The sequence below is a fragment of the Enoplosus armatus genome, chromosome 21 (genome assembly GCF_043641665.1).
Source record: "Enoplosus armatus isolate fEnoArm2 chromosome 21, fEnoArm2.hap1, whole genome shotgun sequence".
Classification (NCBI taxonomy): Eukaryota; Metazoa; Chordata; class Actinopteri; order Centrarchiformes; family Enoplosidae; genus Enoplosus; species Enoplosus armatus.
In genome coordinates, this window is record NC_092200.1 from 14,267,926 (window position 1) to 14,291,437 (window position 23,512).

General features: G+C 41.9%; 1 protein-coding gene across 2 annotated transcripts in view; it reads left to right on the forward strand.

The window, feature by feature from the left end:
• Window positions 1-23,512, forward strand: part of LOC139304671 (matrix metalloproteinase-16-like) — a 64,313-nt gene that overhangs the window by 35,073 nt on the left and 5,728 nt on the right. For both annotated transcript variants that reach the window (XM_070928590.1, XM_070928591.1), the window contains exons 5-7: window positions 6,929-7,090; window positions 10,603-10,820; window positions 20,517-20,655. In XM_070928590.1, the coding sequence (XP_070784691.1) occupies window positions 6,929-7,090; window positions 10,603-10,820; window positions 20,517-20,655 (519 nt within the window). The remainder of the gene's footprint in view (window positions 1-6,928; window positions 7,091-10,602; window positions 10,821-20,516; window positions 20,656-23,512) is intronic.

Consider the following 23,512-nt stretch of genomic DNA (forward strand, 5'->3'; position numbering starts at 1 on the left):
CTTGCGGATGCATTATTGATGATTAATGGTCACAATGGAAATGTACACACATCCCCGTCTTGCTCACAGGTGCTGCACAGAGATAATCAAGAAAAGAATAAAGGATGTCCTTTCCTTGGCAGCATTTCTTTCCTTCCTTTCTGCTGGTTTATTTACCTCAAGTCCACAGGAACGGCCAATATTTGGATCCCTGGCCACACACTGAATTTCAGTCTGTAGCGGTTTCTGTAAATAAATAATTACTCCAGTGTACATATGTTGCTCCCATCAGCCGGGGGTTTTGTTCTCTGACAAGCTTGTGAGAATTAAGTGTAATAGATTCAGCAGCACAAGTGTTGCTCAACCAATGTCAACAGCCTAGAGCGAGGGGAACAGAGAGAGAGAGAGAGAGCGAGAGAGGGCAGACAAAGAGTAGAGGGATAGAAGAAGAGCAGAGCAACAGACCTGTGTAGGATACTGACACTAACACTGCCAGGGTTGGGACTTGGGATAACCAGGCTAACAGTGGGTTCATCAAAGTTTCCACTGGTATCTTTTCATCATATGTCAAACATATTCCAAACAGAAAAAGTCAATGTGACAACGTTGATGCGAAGTAATGGAATTTCGGGTAACTTTTATCACATTAGATGTTGTTTTCCAGCCCAAATTGTAGTGGAAACCTCTCAAAACTTCAAAGGTCCAGTCCGTCATTTTTTGACCTCAGACACTCCAATTAAAGAGTCAGATCTTAAGTGATCATAATGAAAAATATGGGACTTTACACATGTGGTCCTAATTTTACTGATATAAACAACATTTTTTTAGCATCAGGAAACATAATAAATTCACATTTTCCTCAAGCAATGACAAAGACTGTTGATTAGTTGAATACACTTTGAAGCTATAACCGTACTTGGACTGATATGACAGTAGCTTCGGACGAGCAATGTTAGCTACTGTGATGACTTATGTAAGATAACGTCAGTAAACCTTAGATAGCCATTGCTGCGTAACACACATTAACAGTCTGTTTGTTGACTGTATGGCTTTATTCTATTTGTGCTACTGTCACACTATGTGTTAGCATTATGTTTTATCATTATCCTAATTGTCGTGTGGCTACAGTGGCCGATAAAAGTTGAGCTGTGTGTGTAATATACTGTATATTGACCGTATATTGGTGCTAGGGTGCCACATCTCACAATTCCTGGAATTTCACATCTAAATACCCTGGTGTTTATACTTACTGTAAGCTGATTTGGTGAAATGCACCAAATGGCACACTGTGTGTTTCTGTTTTGTCCTGTGAGGGTATATTGGAAGCAGAGAGAGTTTGAAAATGAAGCGAGCACAATGCAGCCATTGTACTTTGGCATTCTTCACAATGGTCACTCTGTCAAATCAGGCACACAGCTCTGGTTTGACAGCCAGCAGAGCTCTGTGTGCCCGGGGCCCCCTGAGCCAGGCACTGAACCTCAGGGCTGAGATTCTCTGGCAGCTTGTCAGTACAGCGCAGCACTCCTGGATAGCCAGTGCTCTCATTGACTAACACTCTGTTTGCACTGTCTCTGCTGCCTCTCTGGACTCTGATTGCTTCTCGCTTCACATATCTCCAGCTTTCTTCAGGGTCAAGGTTGTATCGGCTCAGAGAAACAACATCCAGTGTCAGTATTGTGAACTTCACCTCTGCTAGTGGATAACAGCTGATTCCCTTCCTTTTCATTTCCCTGCTGTCCACTGTTGAGCTCTCAGCCAGTATCAGGGACAGTAAAGTACCTAACAACAGTATCACAAGCCAACTTTGCGTTTTAGCTTCTTAAAAAACCAATGCCAATTTTTGTTGTTCCAATTGATTTAGATCAGGTTTGATCAGGTGGGCTGAAGTTCTGCATGAACCGTACTTTCACACAAATTCAATATTTGTATTGAAGCTACTCTAAAATAAGAGTTTCCTCTCTGTACACACAAGTTCATGAACTTCATGTGTGCAGTGTGGAGGCTTGTGAAATATTCTACTCTACAGTAGAACTAGTTTTAGCAGTTAGCTAAATGTACTACTACTTCAAATAAATGGTTTAAGTAGATAGCTAAAGTAAGGAATAAACAGTTCAAATAATTAAACACATTAAAGTAAAAACAGTTGAAATGCAAAACTTGACCAAAATCAACGTAAGATTGACAGTTTAATTGTATGGAAAAGTTCTTAAAACCTTATTCACTTCTATGTAATTAATAGTGTTAATACCATCCAGTTTAAAATCAATTCAAATGAACACATTTGGAACATGACATGATGTCAGAAGGGGTACTTAATTTCATTCCAACAGGGATGTGGGGGAACACTGGGCAAAAAAGGTTGGGAACCACCGCCCTACTGCCCAAAAACCTTTTTGCATCTACTTGACCGTGCAGCACGGTTTTGCTAAGTTTTTCCAAGAGCATTCCTGAAAATGCAGTGTCAGCCTCTCAGGGAGTTGTGGGAGCTGAACAATAGGAAACATTTGAGGTCCTCTGGGACAAAGAGAGTGCTTATGCTGGCTTAGACTTGGATGGCAAAACAACAGCAACAAGATAACAGCAGTAACAGTCACAGCTGTGTTTACTAAAGAAAGGGTGGAGGAGTTAGTGCCCAGTCTCTGCTGGACAGTACAGTTGGAGGAGTGAGGGTTGTTATAGCTTTTCAGGCTAATTCAGGATGTTGATGTGCCGCTAACATTGCAGGGCTTGCTGTGTTTTCGAAAGCCTTCCTGACTGGAGAGAAAAAAATAGGTTCCCTTGATAGGGCTGGTAATTTGTTTAAGTAACCATCTGAAAGCTGAGGGAAAACTTGCATAAGAGTTTGAAGAATAGAGAAGCCAACAAGTGGACAGCCTGCCGGTCACCCATGCTTGTAGGTGCGGTCAAATGTCATGTGTTTAGTGAACCACTGGCTCTTAGTTAAACAGTAAGGAAGCAGAGAGGGTTACAGGCCCCTGGAGGCCTGCGCTGACAGCCTGAGCTATTACTGCAATTGAACAGCGGTGTCCAGGGCCCCATATCTGATTTGTGGGCCAGTGTGTGTTTATCTCTCTGTATGTACGTCTCAAACCTGGTATTCCCATGTAACATGTGCCGCCGGCCAGCAGATGGACTGTAGCAGCAGTGGCATGTGTGGGGACCCGGTAAATTATGGAGAAAGAGCAGGTAGAGGTTTCTGGTTTCTAATCACAACCCCTGTTTACTTTACTGCAACCCTGTGGGGAAAGACAGAGAGAGGTATGTCTGATCATAAATCTCCAGTGACCCTCCTCCTCCACCTCTTCCACTCTATCATCCCTTCTTTATTTTTATTGTTTTTCCTTCCTTCTCGCCTACACTATCTCATTAGCAGCAACCTTGACCTATGCTGAGGAGAGTGTCGGCAACACTGCTGCTGCCGCGGGCTGCCGCCACAATCACTGCCCACTTAACATGGACAGAAATTTTCACATGATTTATCAGTACTGGAATTTTTGTGTGCTGTTACTTCAAATGTAGCTGTTATGCTTTAAGTAGTTTCTTGGGATTTGAATTATTTTTATGCTAAATTCTTTCCCAAACCAGTGGATGGCACAGACGAGATGAATCACAGTGGTGAAAATATAGGACTCGCTGTCTCTTCTTTTTCCCCCACAAACAAAAAAACTGTTGCCCTCAGTGAGTTATCACACAAACCCTGCAGAGCTTTGTAATGCATTTCATCTCCTGGCAGTGTTTTCTTCAACTATATCCTGCTGCTGAAGCCCTCTTGCTCTATTTTCTGCTTTATTGTTTTCTGTTGTGTTTGGGGCTGAGATACAGGCACTGACAGGAGGGTGATGTTACAAATGCTGAGGTCAAAGGTTACAGTTGTGTAATTCATCATCTCCATCTTTTGTGGAATTGGAACATCTTACAAGATAACAAATAGTCCCGAGCCTTATCTTTTTCCTTGCCAGTTTTTCCCCTTCTCTTTATCATCCTGTTTTATTTTCCACTTTTCCTCACGCAGCTATCACTCCAAGTGCCCTTTCTCCTCAGTTTACCTCACCTTTTTTTTATCCCTGTATTTATCTACTCTTTTGAATCTTTGTCTCCCACTCATCTCTTCCTCCCTCCCATAACTTTTTCTCTGCTTCTTTTCTCCTCCTATACGCTATCCCCTTGCATTACCTCTTTGTCTCTTTCATCCTTCGCCTCATACCCTCCTCGTCTCTTTCCACACTCTACCATCCCCTGTGTAGGCTCTGTATACCTTCCAGCTGATAATTAGCCAGGCAGTACAAACTGCCTCGGCTTTGTTTGTGGCCCCGGGGCCAACAGGACGTCCCTGTCTGCCACAGCGTGACTTACATAAGCAACCGAAACAAAGTGACAACACTGACCTCAAATGGCCCCAGGAGGCAGAAAGACAGACTCAAGATTGGGGATGGAGATGGAACTAGACAGAGAGTCCTTCCCTTTACTCATACAGCTGATGTGACCAGAGCATCTGTAGTAGATTTTCATAGCATAATTATCAATAATAATAGTACAAGCTAAAGTAAGTGAAGCTCATATTGGCTCTGAAAAAACTAGTGTGTCTAAGTACAAAGGTCAGAAAGAGCAAGAAATAGAAAGATAGACTCTTCTAGTCTATTTCCCCTTGTTTAGTCTTTTGTGTAACAAACATAAACTACATCCAGTTTTTAGACATCAAGAAACATGTTGCTCATATTGTCCTGCATACTTATTATTATTATTCTTCCGTGCCTTTTTTTGCTCACTAATTTATGCTTGCGTATCATGTGTCAATATGTGTATCATTTGTTACGGTTTCCTGCTTTTTAGAACTCAAATTTGAATTCAGCCCTCAAAATGCTTACTATTTCACACTGATTATCTGTAAATAAGTTCATAATGATGACATGCGTAGTTTATGAGTTATATACTGTAATGCATTGAAACCTAATGCGGTGTTTCAAAGCATCCATTCACTCTATCTATCTATCTATTACATATATGACTCAGCCAATACATTAAGGGTTATGAGTTTTCATATGATTTTAAAGTCATTAAAAATGGATGCCAGTCAGCATCAGTGCACTCAGCAATCACACACATCAATCCTTTGCACCGTCAATACATCTATCATAAGAAAAAACTGTTGTCACAGACCATGATCACAGTCATGCACAGTAACTGCACTCGCTTCTGTACCATAATTAATTCGACTATAAAATTCTAATGTTTAAAACTGCTTCATTGAGCACTTTTACTCCTCTGCTCCCCCTGCCATCAATGGCCTAAAGGAGGGTCTTCAGCTGCAGAGTGTGACCCTGTTTCCGCCACAAGTGATTCCTAAATCACTGAGCCGTTTCTCTCTTCTCTTTATCTCCTTTCTCTTCTCCGCCTCTCTTTATTCACTATAAACACTATCTCCAGACACTTGTTCAATATTACAAGCTTGCATAAATTCTGCCTCAGTTTCTGTACTGTTTTTTTTATAAGCCATCTATTTTCATTGGAAGAATTTGGCTGGAAAGTAGAGCTTTTTCAGCAACCCCCCCTGGATATTAATGCTGTCTGTCCTTTTACACCCGTGCAAAAGAGGGCTTTACATCAACCCTATAAACGGACATTTATACAGTCAAATATCCTTCACGAGGTTCCAATTAAGCTATTTCTCTGTGGTAGCCTGGCCTGTAAATTCTTAAGCATTGTACTGTACCTGCTAAGAAGCGATCTGAATCACCGTTTGTAAATGCTGATGCGTTATTCATGTGACAGATTTGCAGCAGATAAGTGCCTCACTTTAGTAGCAATCGCAATGAATAAGTGATGCTCTTTTTCATTCCTGTCGAGACACTCGATGTGATAAGAAAGACAGAGAAAGGTAAAACTGAAGAGAGAGCATCGGAGGGTCAACCTTGAATCAAAGAATTTTAGATCTTGTGCAAAACATTTGATTAGTCCAAACTCCTATTCCAAAAGCTACATTTTAACCAATATTTATTGTCTTCACGTTTGAGATTATTAATGCCAAAAGATCACTGTTTGTCGTATCATTTTATTCATGATAGGGTGGAAAAGGCTCTCCTTTGAAGTAATCATTTATTATGAGACATTAGATGTCTCTTTGGAATCAGGTTAATAGCTTCCCTCAGACAGCCAGTGTACTACTATAAATTATACATAAGACATAGCAGTCTTACCCTAATTGTATACCCATGAGTTTCTCAACAATGATGAGTTTCTTTATGGGTCGGATTCGACATCTTGGCAAAGCATCAGAGAGGAGGCTGAGGAGGAGTGGTTTTTGTTGCTGTTTTGGTTGCCAGTGACGTAAGTTGAGTAACTTGAATGGGGCGTGGAGGGGCAGCTTTAAATCCCAAATATCCAAGTCTAATACAGTTGGGATTGGTTTGGGGCTTGGCTGCCGGCCACAGAGGGTTTCTAAGTCAAAAGGTCAACCCAGTGTAGTCATCGGCTTACCACAGCTCGAGACTAATTACAGAGCGCAGGGTTTTCTATGCGCTGTGGGGTGTGTGTGTGTATGTGTATGTATGTGTGCATGTATCTCTGTGTAATATGTCCCATCAGTGTCTGTCGCACGCTAAGTAATCCACTCATTTGGTGCATAAGTAGTGGATTATCTATGCTCATACACACATATTCACATGTGTTTGGATATATATTGTTGCGAGGACTATTCATGGACCATTTTATTGTCTAACCATGGACTTACCCAAAAACTTTTCCCTTAAAGGCTGTTGTTTATTTAAATCAGTCCTTACAAAACTTGCAAAACTTGGCTTTATTTTGAAGGAACTACACTTGCACTGCCAACCAAAACAGGTGCAACTTGTTGGAGACATACAATGCTGCAAACACATTTACTGTTGAGCACAGCCATGACAGACTGCTCTCTCTCTTTTTCTCTGGCCATCCTCCCTCTTTCTGTTTCTAGGTAACGATTTGTTCCTGGTAGCGGTCCACGAGCTCGGCCACGCGCTGGGCCTCGAACACTCCAACGACCCCACGGCCATCATGGCTCCTTTCTACCAGTACATGGACACTGACAACTTTAAACTGCCCATGGACGACTTGCTGGGCATCCAGAAAATTTATGGTAAGGCCTCCTGGACCTAATGATCCCAAATGTGCCTTGTGTGACCTTCCTCCTGTTATAGTCAATAAAACCTTTCACTCTAAGGAATTATAGTAACTTGCCAGAATACTGGCATGAGATATGTCGTTGAAGCATGGTGACATAGTGAGTGCTCGCAGGCCTTGTTGGAGATCTACTGTTTCTGGCAAGCTAACCGCTAACACACTGCCAAGCTGAGGACGTTCCAGTTCCAGTCAGTCACAATAACTTTCTGAGCTAGCTAGCTTGCTAAAAAAGCTGACTGAGAAGCAAGTTAGCACTGTCCAGACGGTTTGCTGTTGGTCAATGGTGCCAAAGTTGAACTTTTAAATACTGGTGCGTCTGGAATAGTGTATTTTCCTTGTTATTCTAACCCAGTTATAGCACAAGATCACTTTGGTAGCCAGATAAAACACAGATCTAAGATTAAGACCTAAATTTAAGATCACAGGAGGCGAGAGCTTGATCAGCACAGCACCTACACACTCCTCATTGACACACATTTTGAGTTGACAGGCGCTGATTGCAGTGCTTCGTCCTCTCATAAAACTGCTATAGCTCTGGGGCGTGCATACCAGAAGTGTAAAATTCAATTTGACGGTAATGGATTTGTGCAAGCATCAGTGTAGTCTTCATTTTTACACTTTCAGAGTTGAATTAGTAGTGCATTAGGGTAGACCTTGCTAAGACATCCATCTAGACATGTGTGTTTTTTATGTATTGTTCCACTGAGGTTGAGTTGTTGTGGGGGAACACATCATGTTTAAATGTATGAATTCATTTTCAAATGTATATGAGTGTTCATGTTGTCGCCTCAACCTCAGTATGACATCTACTGTTGGTTAAGAATCAGCTTGGTGGGAAGTGGCAGTGTTGTCCCTTACAGCTGTCGAGGCTGTAAAGCAGTCACACTCCGCTGAGATGACTCTCGTCTGCCACATGAATGGCTGCACACACACACACACACACACACACACACACACACACACAAAAGAACCTGCCATCTGCTTACATGGTCAGGGCACGTCCCTCTGGGAGTGACAGACCTGGGCAAGCGATCAAATCTCTCCTCATCCCTCTCATGTTTAACTCCTCTCCACTGCTACCCCTCCTTCCTCCTCTCGGTTGTACCAGGAGGTGAAGGGCAGGACAAGTGATGGCAGCTCTTCTCTCACTCTCTTTTTTTTCCCAGCAGCTGGCCTCCTTTTCTTCCTCTTGGTTAACGGGGATGTTAGATTTGGGAGCTGAGAGTTTCCATAAAGGTAGAGAGGTATGGTGAGATGTGGGAGAGTTATAGAGAAGTGGTGTGGTGCAGTCAGTGGGAGCCAGGCGGGATCACACAGTGAATTGTGGGAAGAAAAGGTCTGACGGGGCTAGGATGAGCGTGGTGTTGAGAATCGATTCACTGTTACAGTTTAGGAAATCTAGCTGTTTGTGTTTATCATAGTACAGTAGGGAACAGCTTAAACTTCACTGGATATTTATTGGCTTAAAAACGAAAGAAAAGTTTTAGCAGCCTGCAAGTAATCATAAATAATAAAGACAGGTCACATACACATTTTTTTTATTCCCTGTAGACAAATCACTGTGTTCTCACTGAGCTTTGAACATAATGACTTCCCACTCTTTTGAAGAGAATAGCCTACTTCCTGTTTACACATGCAGTAAAGTAAGCGCTCACATTACTATACATGATAAAGCAGCCAACTGGAGGAGAGAACACACATCATAGTCATAATTACACTGAACTTCCTCTCCACACCTAGATGTATAAGGTAGTGTAACTAAATGAAAATCAACATGATTTGCCATTTTATACTAACAGGAAAGAAAAAGCCTGCGTTTCAAACTGTGGGCTTGAGTTTGATACATTTATTCAGTTGCATCATGGGAATTGTAGGGTCCAGTGTTTTTGGGTCTTGATCCATACTATGGAGGCTATCTCAGCCTGCTTTATCAAACCTGATTTTTTTATACAACTCATGCTGAGACTTTATGAAAGGTCAGTACTAAATTGGTGGACTAACACTCTCTAACAGGCTCTCCAGACACCTTTGCTCTTAGTCTAGACTATTGGTTTCCATCTCTGTTCCATTAACGACAAGGAGTATGCAGATTTTTCATTGTAGCCAATCACCACACCAGCTGAGTTCACTGATTAGATTCCTGTTCTTTGGTTTGAAGTGTGCTAATCAGTGGAATGAGCTGCCATAGTGATTGGCTGGGCCTTGATGGCACATGGGGGACCAGCGGTCTAACATGTGAGTTTACCTGAAGACCTCCAGATTATTGGGAACAAATATAGTTTAACTGAAATCTGCCAAATGCCATGTTTAATTATTCTTGTCATGGGTTTATCATAATGTTGTGCGTGTGTGTGTACTCATTTGCATGTTTGTCTACATGTCCATCTGACTGCAGGTCTTCCCAGTGCTTACATAACAGCAGAGTGCTCTGGCTCCACTAATCTGGGATGTATTTCAGGGGATTTAATTCAGTCAGTGAATGGGATCTCTCATGCAGACCCGCTGATCAGCTCTGCGGACTGGGAGAAGTCTCTCTTGTGATCAGCTGGTGTGTCAACTAGTTTGCTGGTCTATCTTTCTTTAATTGCTCACTATCGATCGACTCCTTCAGTTAAATGATTGATGGTTGCTCGTTCACTTCTTTAATCCTCTTTTCATTCACTGACTTTCGAATCATCTGTCGAGTTATTTAATCATTCATGCTTAACTCCTGAATGTTTACAGTAGCTTTCAAGGTCATTATTTATATATGCCACCATTAGGCATTGATACTTTTCATCGGGGGGTGGGGGGGGGGGGGGGCGGCATCTGTTGGCCCCAATCAACACATGGCAACTCATATCCTCGTTTTCACAGTTTCACAGTGTTGTTCATGTGTCATCATGTGCTCAATTATTCATACACACAACCCACTCGCTTGCCCTCCGTCTACCTCTCTCCTCCCTCGGTTTTCCCTCTGTATGCCTCTCGCTCTCTTTCTCATGTAAATCATGAATGTGAAATGACACAGAGGCACGTCTGGGCCTCCATTTGGGAGGAAATTTTATTTTTATCCCTACAGTATGTACATTTTTATTCCTCATGCTTTTGAGTTTCTGTTTTATTCATCTCAACATATCATTTTATGCTTTGGTGAGCTGAATCCCTGAACTTGGCATTGTTGAACTCTACCCACTGATTTTCGCATGGCCTCACCTTGTTTTTCTATCTGCTCCTTTTCTCTCTTGAGTTCTTTTTTTTTTGTCTTTTGAATTTCCTCTTCACTTCTTACCTCCTCCTTTGCTTTCAGTTACAACGGCTGGTTGTAATTGGCACAGTAATAATGAAAGTGGTTCACACTACATTTGCATATGAATGAATGAACCATATTTCTGTAATCGGTCTAAATTTTGAGTTTTTGGCTGCATGGTCGGTGTTGCAGATGTATGTGTCACAACAGGTGAGATATTTTCCTCTGACCTCCTCCAGGGCCTCCTGATAAGCTTCCCCAGCCCACCAAGCCTTTGCCGACGGCGCCCCCTCCCCGCTCCCATCCTCCCTCAGACCCCCGCAAGCCAGACAGGCAGACGCGACCTCCGAGGCTGCCCCCAGGAGATAGACCGTCCCACCCCAACGCCAAACCCAGCATCTGCGATGGAGGCTTCAACACCCTCGCCATACTGAGGAGAGAGATGTTTGTCTTCAAGGTAAGTGAGGAGCCTGCGATATCAAAACAAACCCTGGGCATTTTCACATTTTGTTTGTTTTTGAGGAGTCATTTTGAACCTTGGAGCTGTTTTACCCCAAACTTGGATCAATTAGCGGTGTGGGAACACAGCAATCAGTCTTTGCAGGCCAAACAAACTTGTGAGACCTTGTTGGAAGGGTAGTTTCACGCCATATTTCCAAACCAACAATATACGCCTGAAGAGAGTCATTTCCTTCATGAGATTTATGGCTACAACCTATAACTTAACCGGCTGATACATGCAACAAAAGAACAACTCATCCCTTGATTCAGACCAATGAAAACGGTCCCCGTGGAAAGAGAGAGAGCTTGCAAGAGAGCTTCGAGGATTACATAAATATACAGAGGGTGGGAGCTTTTCTGATAATCTGCTTCATGTTCAGTATGTCCATAATGTGGAAACGGCTCGCTTGGATGTAATATAAATTATTTGGTTGAGTGTCATTTTTTTTTTTAGTTTTCTGCACGTTGACACTGTGGTTATAGCTTGTAGAATAGAAATATATTGTAATATATTGTAGAAATATGATGGACTCCCCACAGTTATCTTAAAACTAGCGCCTGTGTATTTTATTGCATAATTAAAGGAGCTATTAAGACTAAAAGGGGCTCTCTCCAGGTTACCTGGGGCCAGTTGAGCAGGAATTTGGACAAAGTGGATATTTTACTGAGAAGAAACACCATGCCAGTGCTCAGTGCAGCAGAGTTTTCCTCTCTCCCGACAAAGCCTGGTTTTCATTCCCGTGCGAGAGAAAAAAGTACACATGTCTCTTAATGCATCTTTATCCTTGGTCTAAGCTTGTGAGCACAAGGCCTTGGCAACACTCAACAAGGAACTGTGAAAAACCTTGGGGTAACACAAAGCTTTCCTGTGTTCACCACAGAGAGCAGAAAGAGTGCCTCTGATGCTTTATGCGAGTGTGACTGTATTTTTCTGGGGATATAAATAGATAGTATTCACTGGTTAAATAAGAGGCTTGTGGAGCCAGGGGGAAAACCCTTTCTGTCCTGTCTGCCCCCCTCTCTCTCTGACTGTGTTCTTGTGAAAAAATAAATCTGGCTCGGGACCAGTTGCTTAAATTAAGTTGGTCGAAAAAAAATAGACCCAAAGCTCGAATTGTCTGTTTTCTTTTGGGTGGAAATCATATCTGCTCGTTACAGTAGTCTAAATGCAGCCCCAGTCTCTTTCGCATGGTGTCTGCAGTAGCTCCTGTCACCCTTCATCACTCCCAGGGCAGCAGTCTGGTCTGATGGAGTGATGAGGATCATGGGATTGCGGCGGTGCTCAGAGGTACTATGGAGACAAAAAGGACGTTCAGCAATCAGCCAACCTTTTTTATGAGTTTAGGAAGTGAAGGATACAAGGCCAGTGGGCTCTAAAACTCTTCTAGTGTGTCTGTGGGTTTGAAATTTGGGAGCGTTGTGTTGTTTAACGCTAACATGTTTTTATTTACTAAAATCAATTCATTTTTCAGAGGCAGTACAACCATCAACAACAACTATCAGCTGCTGGACAGACTCTTTTATTTTTAAGGATTTTGTTAGTTTGACCCGTGCGTCAGATAGGCATCTCTTTGTTTTGGTGCCGTGCCAGAGCTGGAAAAATGACCCTTCATCTCCTGTAGTTCCTCATCCAATCTGACAGATCGTCGTATTGTAAAAACAAAACCTGAAGTGTATGAGTCTGCTGTCTACACTGCATCCATGTATTTGTGACACGAAAATAAGACATTACCCCCAAATGTAATGAGTGCTGTGTACTGTCCCACTCACATGTATGATTTGACTTTTTTTTGCCTTTATTTTTGATAGTTGTAGAGAAAGACAGGAAATGTGTGGAGAGAGAGAGAGAGAGCGCTATTACTAAAATAAATGTTCCCTCCAGCTGGAATCGAACAAGGAGCATTGCAGTTTTATTATGTGCTTTAACCACGAGGCCACCAGGACGCACTTACAATTAATATTTTCTATAATACCTGAGTTGCTGAGATGTGATGTTTTGTGGCCAGAGAGCAGCTCTTCAGCGACTGAGAGTAAAGGAACAACAAACAACTACATGGTTTGCTGGGTTCAATCTGAATACAATTGCTGTTGTTTCTTTTGATGGCACTTATACCATTGTACAATTTAAGAAAACAAAGTATGTTTTTAGAAACCTTATGTATGAATTTTCATACAGCTTCATTTTAGTTTATAGTAAAAACTGCCACATTTCTTAGACTTGTGTGCTAAATGAGTCTCTAAGCACTCTTTAAAAGCCGATCCACAGGGGCCACCCATGTCTCTCAACTTATTACAGCCAGCTTTCCAATTAATACTGTAAATGAAATGTACATGATTGACCCCTAAGTAAAGGGGCAATGCGGTATGGCAGTGTGTATCTTCAGTAATGCATTCAAGTGGAACTCAGAAAAACAACCGACATGGAAAGGATATAATCAGACGTGTCTGTAATCCAAAATTTAAGCCAGATTTTAGAATTCCGTGTAATATGAAAACAAAAATGAAAACGGTGAAGTTTATGATTGCGAGCTACATAAGCAGAAGTAGCTGTAATTGCTTGGCTTTAGCGGGCATCACCACTGACGTGAAGGGGGCTTTTTGGTTCATTTTGAAGGCTGTGATAAATGTTTCTCTCTGTTGGCCTTCAGTAGTACTACCAGCTCACATTTCTCAAAAGGTACAGAGGAGCGAGATGATTTGTTACAGGACACATGTTGAGTGCGGTTGTAAATCCACCGCATTCACATCATTAAGACCACCGGTAACTTTGTGACTCATGATGATTTGCTCACCCTTTTTGCATGAGCCACGTCTCGGCGAGTGAATCACATGTATTTAGCGAAGTGAAATCAATAAGGGATCACAGGTTTGACTGGGATTCGCTCTGTAAGCGTGTTTCACAGGAGGAGCAGGTGGTCCTCATATTTCTTGATTCTCCGTGAGTGATGTGCCAGTTTTTCTCCGTGAAGACTGAGGTATCATGTTAGTGCTTTCTTCTCTCCTGGTGGATGAATCATAATTAGAGATGTTTGTATTACTCCAGAGCTTGATATATTCCCTTTAGAGCATGCCAAGGTCTATGTTTTAGACTGAAGACTGGTTAAAATGATGGCTGACAGAATAGGAATGATTTACAGCTTGTGCTTCAGTTTTATTTGAGTTTTTGTCTCTTGTTACTGTCATTTATAAGGGTGGTTTCTTCTTTTTTTTTGGGATTATTTGAGTGATTGTCTGCTTGGTTACTTCACGCTGTAGGTCCATTTGGCCTGAACGGCTTGGCTATACTCACCGTCCCCACTTGATTGTTTTGGAAGAGCAGAGTCAAGTCGATGCCAAGTCATTATAGCAGAGATCTCAGCAGCTTCACGGCCCCCGAGGTCCACAGGTGGTCCAACGATGTAAAGTAGGGGGCTTTAGAGAGAAGACTTTACGAGAGTGTATCTGGTGAAACACACCAGAGGCACTGAGCTTTTCTATGAAGCAAAAACAGCATTTATACTGTTGAAACGTAATAGTCTTTGACTGAAAGTGATTCATCATGCTTACTCTTACTTACAGAAATTATGACCTGTGTTAGGCTTTCGCAATACAAAAACCAAACATTTAGATCCACATTGTCAGCATTCATTTGGGGCAAAGAAAGGAGTATCATGGTCAAGCATACATACACTTGTATGTTTACAGAAGAGCCCTCATTCAGGCCACATCTCTGAAGACTACTTCTGCATGCTTGTTGCCTGCCTTTGAAAGCATTTTGAAGTCTACAGATTTGTACATTTGCCTCCACAACCATTTACATAAAAATAGAAACATTTTAGGATGCCGGGAAGTTTCAACAAAAGTTTTTTTTCCCTGTGCTAGACTTTTAGAGCCTCTTCTCAGCTGAAGTTAGTCACATTAATTATGTGCACTAGGACAGGCCCCTGCATCCATGTATGCAGTCATGAAGGCAAATTTATTCCATATTAGAGCTTGATTTAGAAGTTTTTCAGGTAATAAAATAACAAGTAGTGTAACAAATTGCCAATTTGGCATTGCACTTCTAGTTGGGGAACACACTAGAGGCAGAAGAGGCAAAGATATTGAGACTTTTAATCCTTAGTATTGGTCAACCTTCGAAAACGCTGGATCCTACACTTCTTTCAAACCCCACACCTCCAATTTGTAACGCTGTAAAGCTCGAGCCGATGCATCAGGGTTATTATTCCAAACTTGGGAAAGCTGCTTTAAAAGCCCCAGAAGACATTGTACAACTGTTTCTTTTTACAGGCAGAGTAATAATCCTTGTGACATGTAAACTGAGCGTCATGTGTAAAATCGGTGCAGTGCCCCTTTAACTTCAGCGATAATGTTGCCGTTACCAATAAAGGAGGTCAAAGGTTAATACTTTTGCTGTTATACCTTCCAAGTTTTGGATTGAAGCTGAATAAGCAAGGCAGACTGACAGATGGTAGTCGTCTTTCAGACTATTTTGATTAAATCAAGAGAAAGAATGATAGGAACATCAGACGTGTGCTTTCTACGTTTTCTGAATGGATCCGCTGCTGAACTATTACAGGCGCATAGTAGGTATAATAAGGTAAAATGCTCTAAACATATAGGTTTTTGAATGTATTGTTCCCCACAGTGCTGAGAAGTGCCTGATTTATTCGAGGCACGTTAATCTACAAAGGCAGGTTAGGAGTCATGCTTGTTAAGGTGGTATTTTTACGGTCGATCATTTTTCTCTCCAGCGCGGTGACAGAGGGTCGTTTCAGGTTCACAGATGACTGTGTATGGCCCTGTAGATCTGGTGTCACCAGTAAATGCCTCACTAAAATTACACAGCTACCACTTTTATGATTGCAGGCACTCAACTTTCAATGAACCCTCAAACCATATGGTGTTCCATTAGAGACATAGAATTGCTCATTCATGTACATGCATGTGTGCGTACATGAACACTGCTTTTCTCAGGCATTACTACAACCAGTTTTTTCCCACTGTATTAAAAATGTACTGCAAAGTGACCATACAGCAAGTTTTAAAGAGTCCGCTCATTTCCCATCAGGCTCGGAGTGTAGTAAAATATGGACATATAACCCAGTAGACATTTAGAAGTCTGGATTTGAGTTTATGGCTCGCCGATATCTTGTCAGTTTGTAGAGCCAGAACGTCCAAGCAGGGCTTTTGGCCCAACATTCCCTAAAACATACTTCTCTTGATTTGTTTTCTACATAGAACAATAATTTTGAAAATCATCACAAGGACACACATTACAAGAAGGGAAATTACCTACTCAGACTAAAACTTCTTGTGTTCTTTTTCATTTCAAGAGAGAAATTGAGTTTTTCTATTGACTTCCATATTCTCTACAGCCATTTAAAGTCATTCAAAGGCTTTTAAAGGTCCACAGTTCACTACAACTTTATGTGAAAGCATAAAAGAAAACATATTTTGGAAAGCATTGATTCAGGAATGGTTGTTGTTAGGATCAATGGTTGAACGCTTGAAAGTCATTTTATTGAGTTTACCTCTGCTCTCATTTAATAGTGCCTGATTATGATGCATGGTTTGCCTGCTCAAAAGCTTGTAGTAGCTGCAGACCATCGCAGAGATGCAATCAGAGCCTCTTGCACTGCCTACAGTCAGGTATAATAGAGAAAAAACACACTTCCCCCATCAGTCCATTGCCTGACTCTCATCCTGAGACAGCCTATAATAAAGGAAAGTGCCACCCTCCCATGTCCCTCCTCCTCTCCACTTGTCCTAAGTTCACTCACAAGGACAGAGAGAGCTTCCTTCCTTGATGTGGACAGATTTGGAGCAGTGGATTCTGGGATGCCGAAGGGTGCCTTGCTGTTCAGGATTGGCCACTTGGCCACTGATGTTGGAGACATGCTTTGATTCCGACATCCATTAATGAGAACACAGTGGCCGAGTGGGCAGTGAGCTGTCCACTCTTCTCAGGATCTTTCTCCTTTCTTTTACTTGGAGGAAAGAGTCCTGCAGTCGTAGGGTGTCTGATTGCACTCAGAAGAAGACTTTTTAATGCCACCTAATAATAATACTTTAAAAAGAAGTCAAATATACAGTATATTTTTAAAAAAAATGCTAATTACAGTATTGATGAGTCTCTTTCAGATGTTATAAGATTCTTAAACAGCCTACACAGAGTTAGAAACACAAAGAGCAAGAACGATACCATCTACATTAAATATGAAGCTGCAGCCAGGAGACAGTTAGCTTAGCATTAAGACTGGAAGCAAAGGGAAGCAGCTAGCCTGTCCACTTACCAGCACCTCTAAATTTTACTACTTATTTTGGTTCAGTCCGTACACCAAGAAATATGTAAAACCAGGCCAGCTGTTTTCCCATGCTTCCGGCCTTTATGCTAAGCTAGGCTAGCCGTCTCCTGGCCCTAGCTTCACATTTACAGTATAGACATGAGTGGTGTCAATCTTCTCAACTCTCAGCAAGAATGCAAATAATGTCCCATAATGTCGTGCTATTTCTCTAAACATAAGCGTTACCCCTCCGAGTGTAAAATGAGGGAGGCTCGGAGGATACATGGGGCATACAGGGCTGATCTTCTCTGTGATCTTCTCTGTGGTGGACATAGCTGTCCTCTACACACTGCTCTGAACCTTATTAGGGATGAGGGTGTTTTACAATTATTACCTCCCTGGAATATATGACTTATATTCTCAAGAAACCCACATTCTTCGTTTTGTTCTAACATTATTTCACTGGTTGAACACACTCGGCACTCAAATTTTTGGTGGATGGAAGCTTACATGTCTGATTTAACCGCCTGCATATTGTACTCTGCTCACATTTATTAGATTAGAACATCTTGCCACACATATAAACTGTAAAGCTGCCATATGAGAGTGAGCAGTAATGGAAAGAAACAGCTGCAGGTTGAAAAGTTGAACCAGTGCTTATTACAACAGTTGCAGTTATGTTAATGTGGTTTGGAGACGTTTTGTTCCAGTCTATGAGGTAGCTTTCAGCACATAAGAAAACAAAATACAAATGCAAAAAACAAATACACAACTCCTTCTGCAGTTCTTTTCCTCAGTGAAAAATAGTGATATAAAATCCTGATAGATACCGGGATCTCAGGCTTCAGCCCTAATCCTCATCCCTCTGAATCATTTACACCTGCATGGTGCTCTGAGCCAAGCCGAGCGAGTGTGTGCATCACATTAAACGAGTGAGAGGCCAGCAACACTGTCATCCTAACACCACTGTCTGTCATATTCTCACCTCTCCACTTACACAAACACACACATGGCAGCGGCAGATGCTCACCCACGGTTGACCTGGATGTCGGCGATGACAAGGTTTTAGGTTTGACCTCATTGTTAGAGTTGGACCTGACCTGACTTTTTCATTTATTAAGGACAAAGATGGAAACATTGAGAACAAAGTTGTTTCCATGCATCTTCATTGTCTCCACTTGTCATTGTGGTGCTATGCGTTTTTCACCCCTATCCCGATCTCTTTGTGTTCATTTTGCATCTCTTTGTAGTCATTTTGAGTCTCTTTCAGTCGTTTGATTGACTTCCCAACAAGAAACGTTTACAGTCACATACAGCTCTGGCCCAGGGGCCACCAGACCCCTTTGTCCCCTGGGCCTGTTCCCCGTAGGCCTGCTCAGTAATCCTTCCATGTCCTTTATGTTTGCACAATGGGTTTTGCCAGTTGTCTTTCACAATAATCTTACAGTAGGGCACCCATGAAGTCATGTTCTCATCACTTCATCTATGTACAAATAGCTGGTCATTTAAGTATGAATTAATTGCAAAGTAGTTACCATCATTTATCTGTTCTGCAGGTGAAAGTTGTTTTGTAATCTCCTGCAGTACAGTGATGTGTTGCACAGTGTTAAGTTTGAGCTCATAGAACTCTCTGCAGAGTCGTTGGCAGGGCAATTTCTGCAGTTTCCGTTCCGCTTCACAAACTCGTTGACACTGACAAAAAATCATCGGTAGGGACAGTTTGTTAATGCATTTGAGCGGTCCGGAATTTATATTCCTATAGAGAGCTTATGGTAATTCTTATTCTTATTGCTCTGCATGTATTATCACGCGCCACGAGACAGTATGCGTGACAAACCCTGCACTGCCCTTTCTCTCAAAGCGGAGAACATGAACAATTTGAGGTATAATATTTCCAACTTGTGCTAACTAAACTTGTTGTGATTGTTCTAGACATTCCTGTAATTGCCAAGTGCCGGCTGAAGTTTTCTACAAGTGAAGTCTGCTCGCCTGAGCTTTATTTTCAGAGTGGGAGTGGGACGTTTTCACTTTTATAAAGTCAAAAGGATTCAAATGGGTCGGATTTCACAGTTTGATCTGTTTTCAATGGCCGGGCCATGTACTGTTGAAAATGCTGAACAATGTAAATCTATGGAGTGCAGTAGGTATAGAGCGAGAGAGGGAGAGAGGAAGAGAAGGGGAATTGCAATGAGGGGAAATGAAAAGAAAGAGGAGGAAGAGTCCAGGGAGAGAGGAGAGTCCCAGAGAAACAATTGGATTAGACAGAGAAAGAGAACGAGAGCAGCGGAGAGAGTGTTTGATAAATGGGCTGTTTATTTAGCTTTCACTGTGAATGAGGCAGGGTGTGATGATGTGTTGTCTCCTCTCTCTGCGTCCCTCGCTATGAGGTCAGGCTTTTTTGGCCTGAGCGCTCAGGAGACGCAATTGGCCGTTCATTGCCAAAGGGTGGGACATCTCGCTGAATCCTAATGGCTTTCACAGCTGGGTCCCCCCCCTGCCTCCCTCTGTCATCAAGTTTCATCCAACATCAAAAAGACACACCTTCCACTTGGCCGCGCTCACGTTCTCCCCTCCACCCTCCTCCCCTTTTGAAGGAAATCAGAGACTCTTGGCTTCTCATAAAGCTCCTGGCTATCACTTTGCCCCTGTTACTTGATGGTTTTCCCAGTATGTTCCTCGAGTTCTGCGTGCATAGCGACGGTCTCACAGGCTTTCAAGGCAACTTGAGAAGGTATATGTGGACCTTGAAGGCATGAGGGCTATCAAAGCAGCAGCCAACAGGCCTTGTTGTAAAAGTGGGAAATCAAGGAGCTGGCCTGAATTCACCGCTATCATGTTGTCATTTACTGCCAACTGTGTTACAATATGCAGAATTCATTATATATTTTTTCCTGGTTCAGAACAGTTTGTTGTTTGGTGTCAAGAAACCTTTAAGAAATTCAAACTTTCACATAAGAAATATTTTATGCAAACTAATGTTTTCCTACTTTCATCATTACTGTCCCATTAGGCCACACACTCCAAATGTTGTGCGGACGTTGAGAACCTCAGATATAGTTGGTTGGAAGTGTTTTCAAATGGCATGTTTTGGTTTCACAAGAGAGACGACTTTAAGAATGAGGACTGAGTAGCCCTTTAACCAGATGTACATTTGAACCATCTGGTTAAAGGGCTACTCCAGTGATTTAGGATTGCACTTGAAATTGCAGTCATTTCCCATAATGCACTTTAGTAGCATTTTAATCTGACCCTCCTTGTCTCCTAAAATAAACCCTTTTGGACAACTCCCCCAGGGCCACAGAAGACGCTAAATGAACCCTTGAATCATGTTTGACATTGATCGTGCTCTTCTCTGTTTCCTAACATCGTCCTTCGCTCTCTTTCAGGACCACTGGTTTTGGCGGGTGAGAGATAACTCTGTAATGCCAGGGTACCCCATGCTCATCAGCGTTTTCTGGAGGGGCCTGCCGCCCAAGATAGATGCCGTCTACGAGAACAGCGAGGGCAAGTTTGTCTTCTTCAAAGGTGAGCTTGCGTGCTTCCCCACCATCGTCACTGTTGTGTAAAGTGCTTTCCCATCAGAGGCACATCATAAAAGCTTTGATTCATCTTCATCCAATCCAAATATTGTGTCTGTACCATCCTGGTTTACGTTTGCTTTTCATGTTATCTATCTTGTGTGTCATTCATCCACAGGAACTTCCTAGATATGTTCTATGTACACGGCTGTCATGTTGTCTTTTTGTATAAACTGTATGCAGATGTCTTTTTAGTATTCAGCATGTGTTTCCTACGTGTGTCTGTATTTAGAAACAAACACACGTTTTTTATCTTTAATAGCTGCTGTATGCTATCATGCTCACTCAAAGAACTGCCTTGATCTTATCTGTGTGTGTGTGAGTTCAATGTAAATCTGTGGAAGATTAAAGCAATGTTTTGCTCACTTGGTTGGAAAATCCTAATCCATAATCCGCCAGTTTTGACTTTTAATAATGCTGGTGGTAAGTTTAGTGGTGCTGGTAGTGATATGTTTTAGTTTAAATCTTCAACTGTAGCTTAACATAATTAGTATGCATAACTCTTGGAAATCACTGTCAGGGCATGTGACAAATAGATTCAATACTTGCTGTCAGTGTTTGATGATCCATGATTTCGATTTTTTTTTACCTTTCAGAAGAGATTTGTCTGCATATTCAAATCTAGACTAAGCTAGCCCCAAAACACGGAGATTTAAAGCTAATTATGTTTAAAGCCGAAAAGCCACTTAAAAGAAACAGCAAACAAACATAGCAATCCTGTAAACTCCTATTTGCATACACTCCAGAGAGGAGGAGAGAGAGGGTGTTGATGAGAGGAGACGTAGGGACGCAATGAACGTCTGCTGGGATAAAAACTACAAATCTTCACTCAGACCCATTTCTATTTTCAGCGCCAAACAATTCCTGGAAATGCAGACTGCTGGTCCCGTGTTTGACTTCGGCGTTTTATCCCCCACCCTGCCATCTTTACTGGGCTGGGTGGCAACGGGATTGCAAACACATTTAGAAAATTCATGCTAACAGAATGCCATTTTTCATTTGAACACGCACGGCTGATTTCCCAGAAGGCCTTCTTTCTGTCTGTCCCCATTTGGAGTAAAAAAATTAGGAAGAAAGTTGGTCAGAAAACAAAATGCAGCACTCCAGGTCCTTGTCCAACCAGCCGTTTTGAATATCCGCTAACAGCGCCTGATGAGTTCTCCTAAAATAAATGCACAGATGGAGGCTTTAGAGTTGAGTTTACAATAAAGTCATGGCTGAGACACTGATTACCTTAGTGCTGTTAAGGCCTCACAGAGCAGGTCAGCAAGCAAACACCCCTGGTATACATTAGAGATAGGTTCAGCATGTGTTCTTCAACCCTACAATTCAGCTTTGTGCCAATTTTGAGTAAGTTTCCCTGTTTCCATTCTGGATATGAAAGTCAAGAATGTCGTGGGAAAATTATATGCAACCGTAGAATCGAGCCTGTTGTCAGCTTTGCTAGTCAGACTGAATGTCATTCACAGCTCGATGACAGCTTGCAGACACATTATGAAGAGTTACACTATATGTAAAATATATAACTGTTTGATTAATCTAAATCACATGGTAAGAGGTTGCATTATACACTCTAATTAAATTAATCAAATCAGTAGCAGGGTTACACAAAGGCACCCTACACATGCAGCAACATCTATACGTCAATATGCATTTTCCTCCTGGGAGGTAGGGTCCAATCAGTGCTTGATTGGCATTGGTTTTTGTGTCAGAGGACAGACAGAGGTGCTTGTCTCCTTTGCCTCATGCGGACATGTCTGAGAGTGTGTTATTTGAGTTTAAAGCTAGACCGATAAATTGGCCCGGCCAATATGCCGATATTAGGTCGGTGTTGGCAAGTACATTATGAGAGTTGCCAAAGATCTGTTTGAGGTACGTTTCTCCTCAGAGAGCAGTGAAGTTTATTTGAACTGTAAAATGTCCTGCCCACATCCTCCACCTGAACACTTAGTTACTGTTCTATCAAGCTTTTCATTTTGACCATTGCTATGAAAATGGTGGCAGATTTACCACTCAAAATGGAAAACATTGGGTGTGGCGAGGAATGTGAATTGTGTCGACTGACATGACGGCTGATGCTAGCAGATTTGATCAGCAGTCGTTAGCAAGTGTCAACTAATGCAAACGCTAAAACTCCCTCAGTTGGTTGAAAACTGCAATCTGCAGCTGACTTTATTAATGTTTGCTTCTGGTTTGTTTGAAACAAGACCCCTGTAAAAGGAGTCTAAAATATTGTGGCTACAAACTATATACATATTTCTAAAAGCTACATGTCCCAGGCAAGGTAACGTACTGTAACCTATAATCCAACGTAATGAAGTAGTAAGATAACAATATGCTCCTTGCCTTTGGAAATAGGCTACGGCTGTAGGTAGTAAGCTAGTTAGCCGGACATGCTAACATTTGCAGCTTCTGCTAAGACAAACATATTGTTTAATTAATTCGTTACACTTTTACTCTTGAGTTTGTAGTTTTGTAAAGGTTAAAAATATAAACCGCCCACTGAACTCTTGAGGTAGCGAGTATCACTGCTGTAAGAGCCCCATGAGCACTGTTTTAGCAGGCGGAAAAATTCAAAGTTGGACAGGCCTGGATTTTTGATTGCAATTTTTTTTACCCACATTCCTTGCACTTTTTACCCCTTTAATAAAAAAAAACATCTACAAATTAGGAACAAAGATTTAGGTCATTCACAAAATCATGGAAAAGTCGATCAATTTTACCTTACGGTCACTCACATTTGCATGTGTGCATATGATTGTGCATAATAATTTCAGTACACACATGAACATGTGCGCTTCATT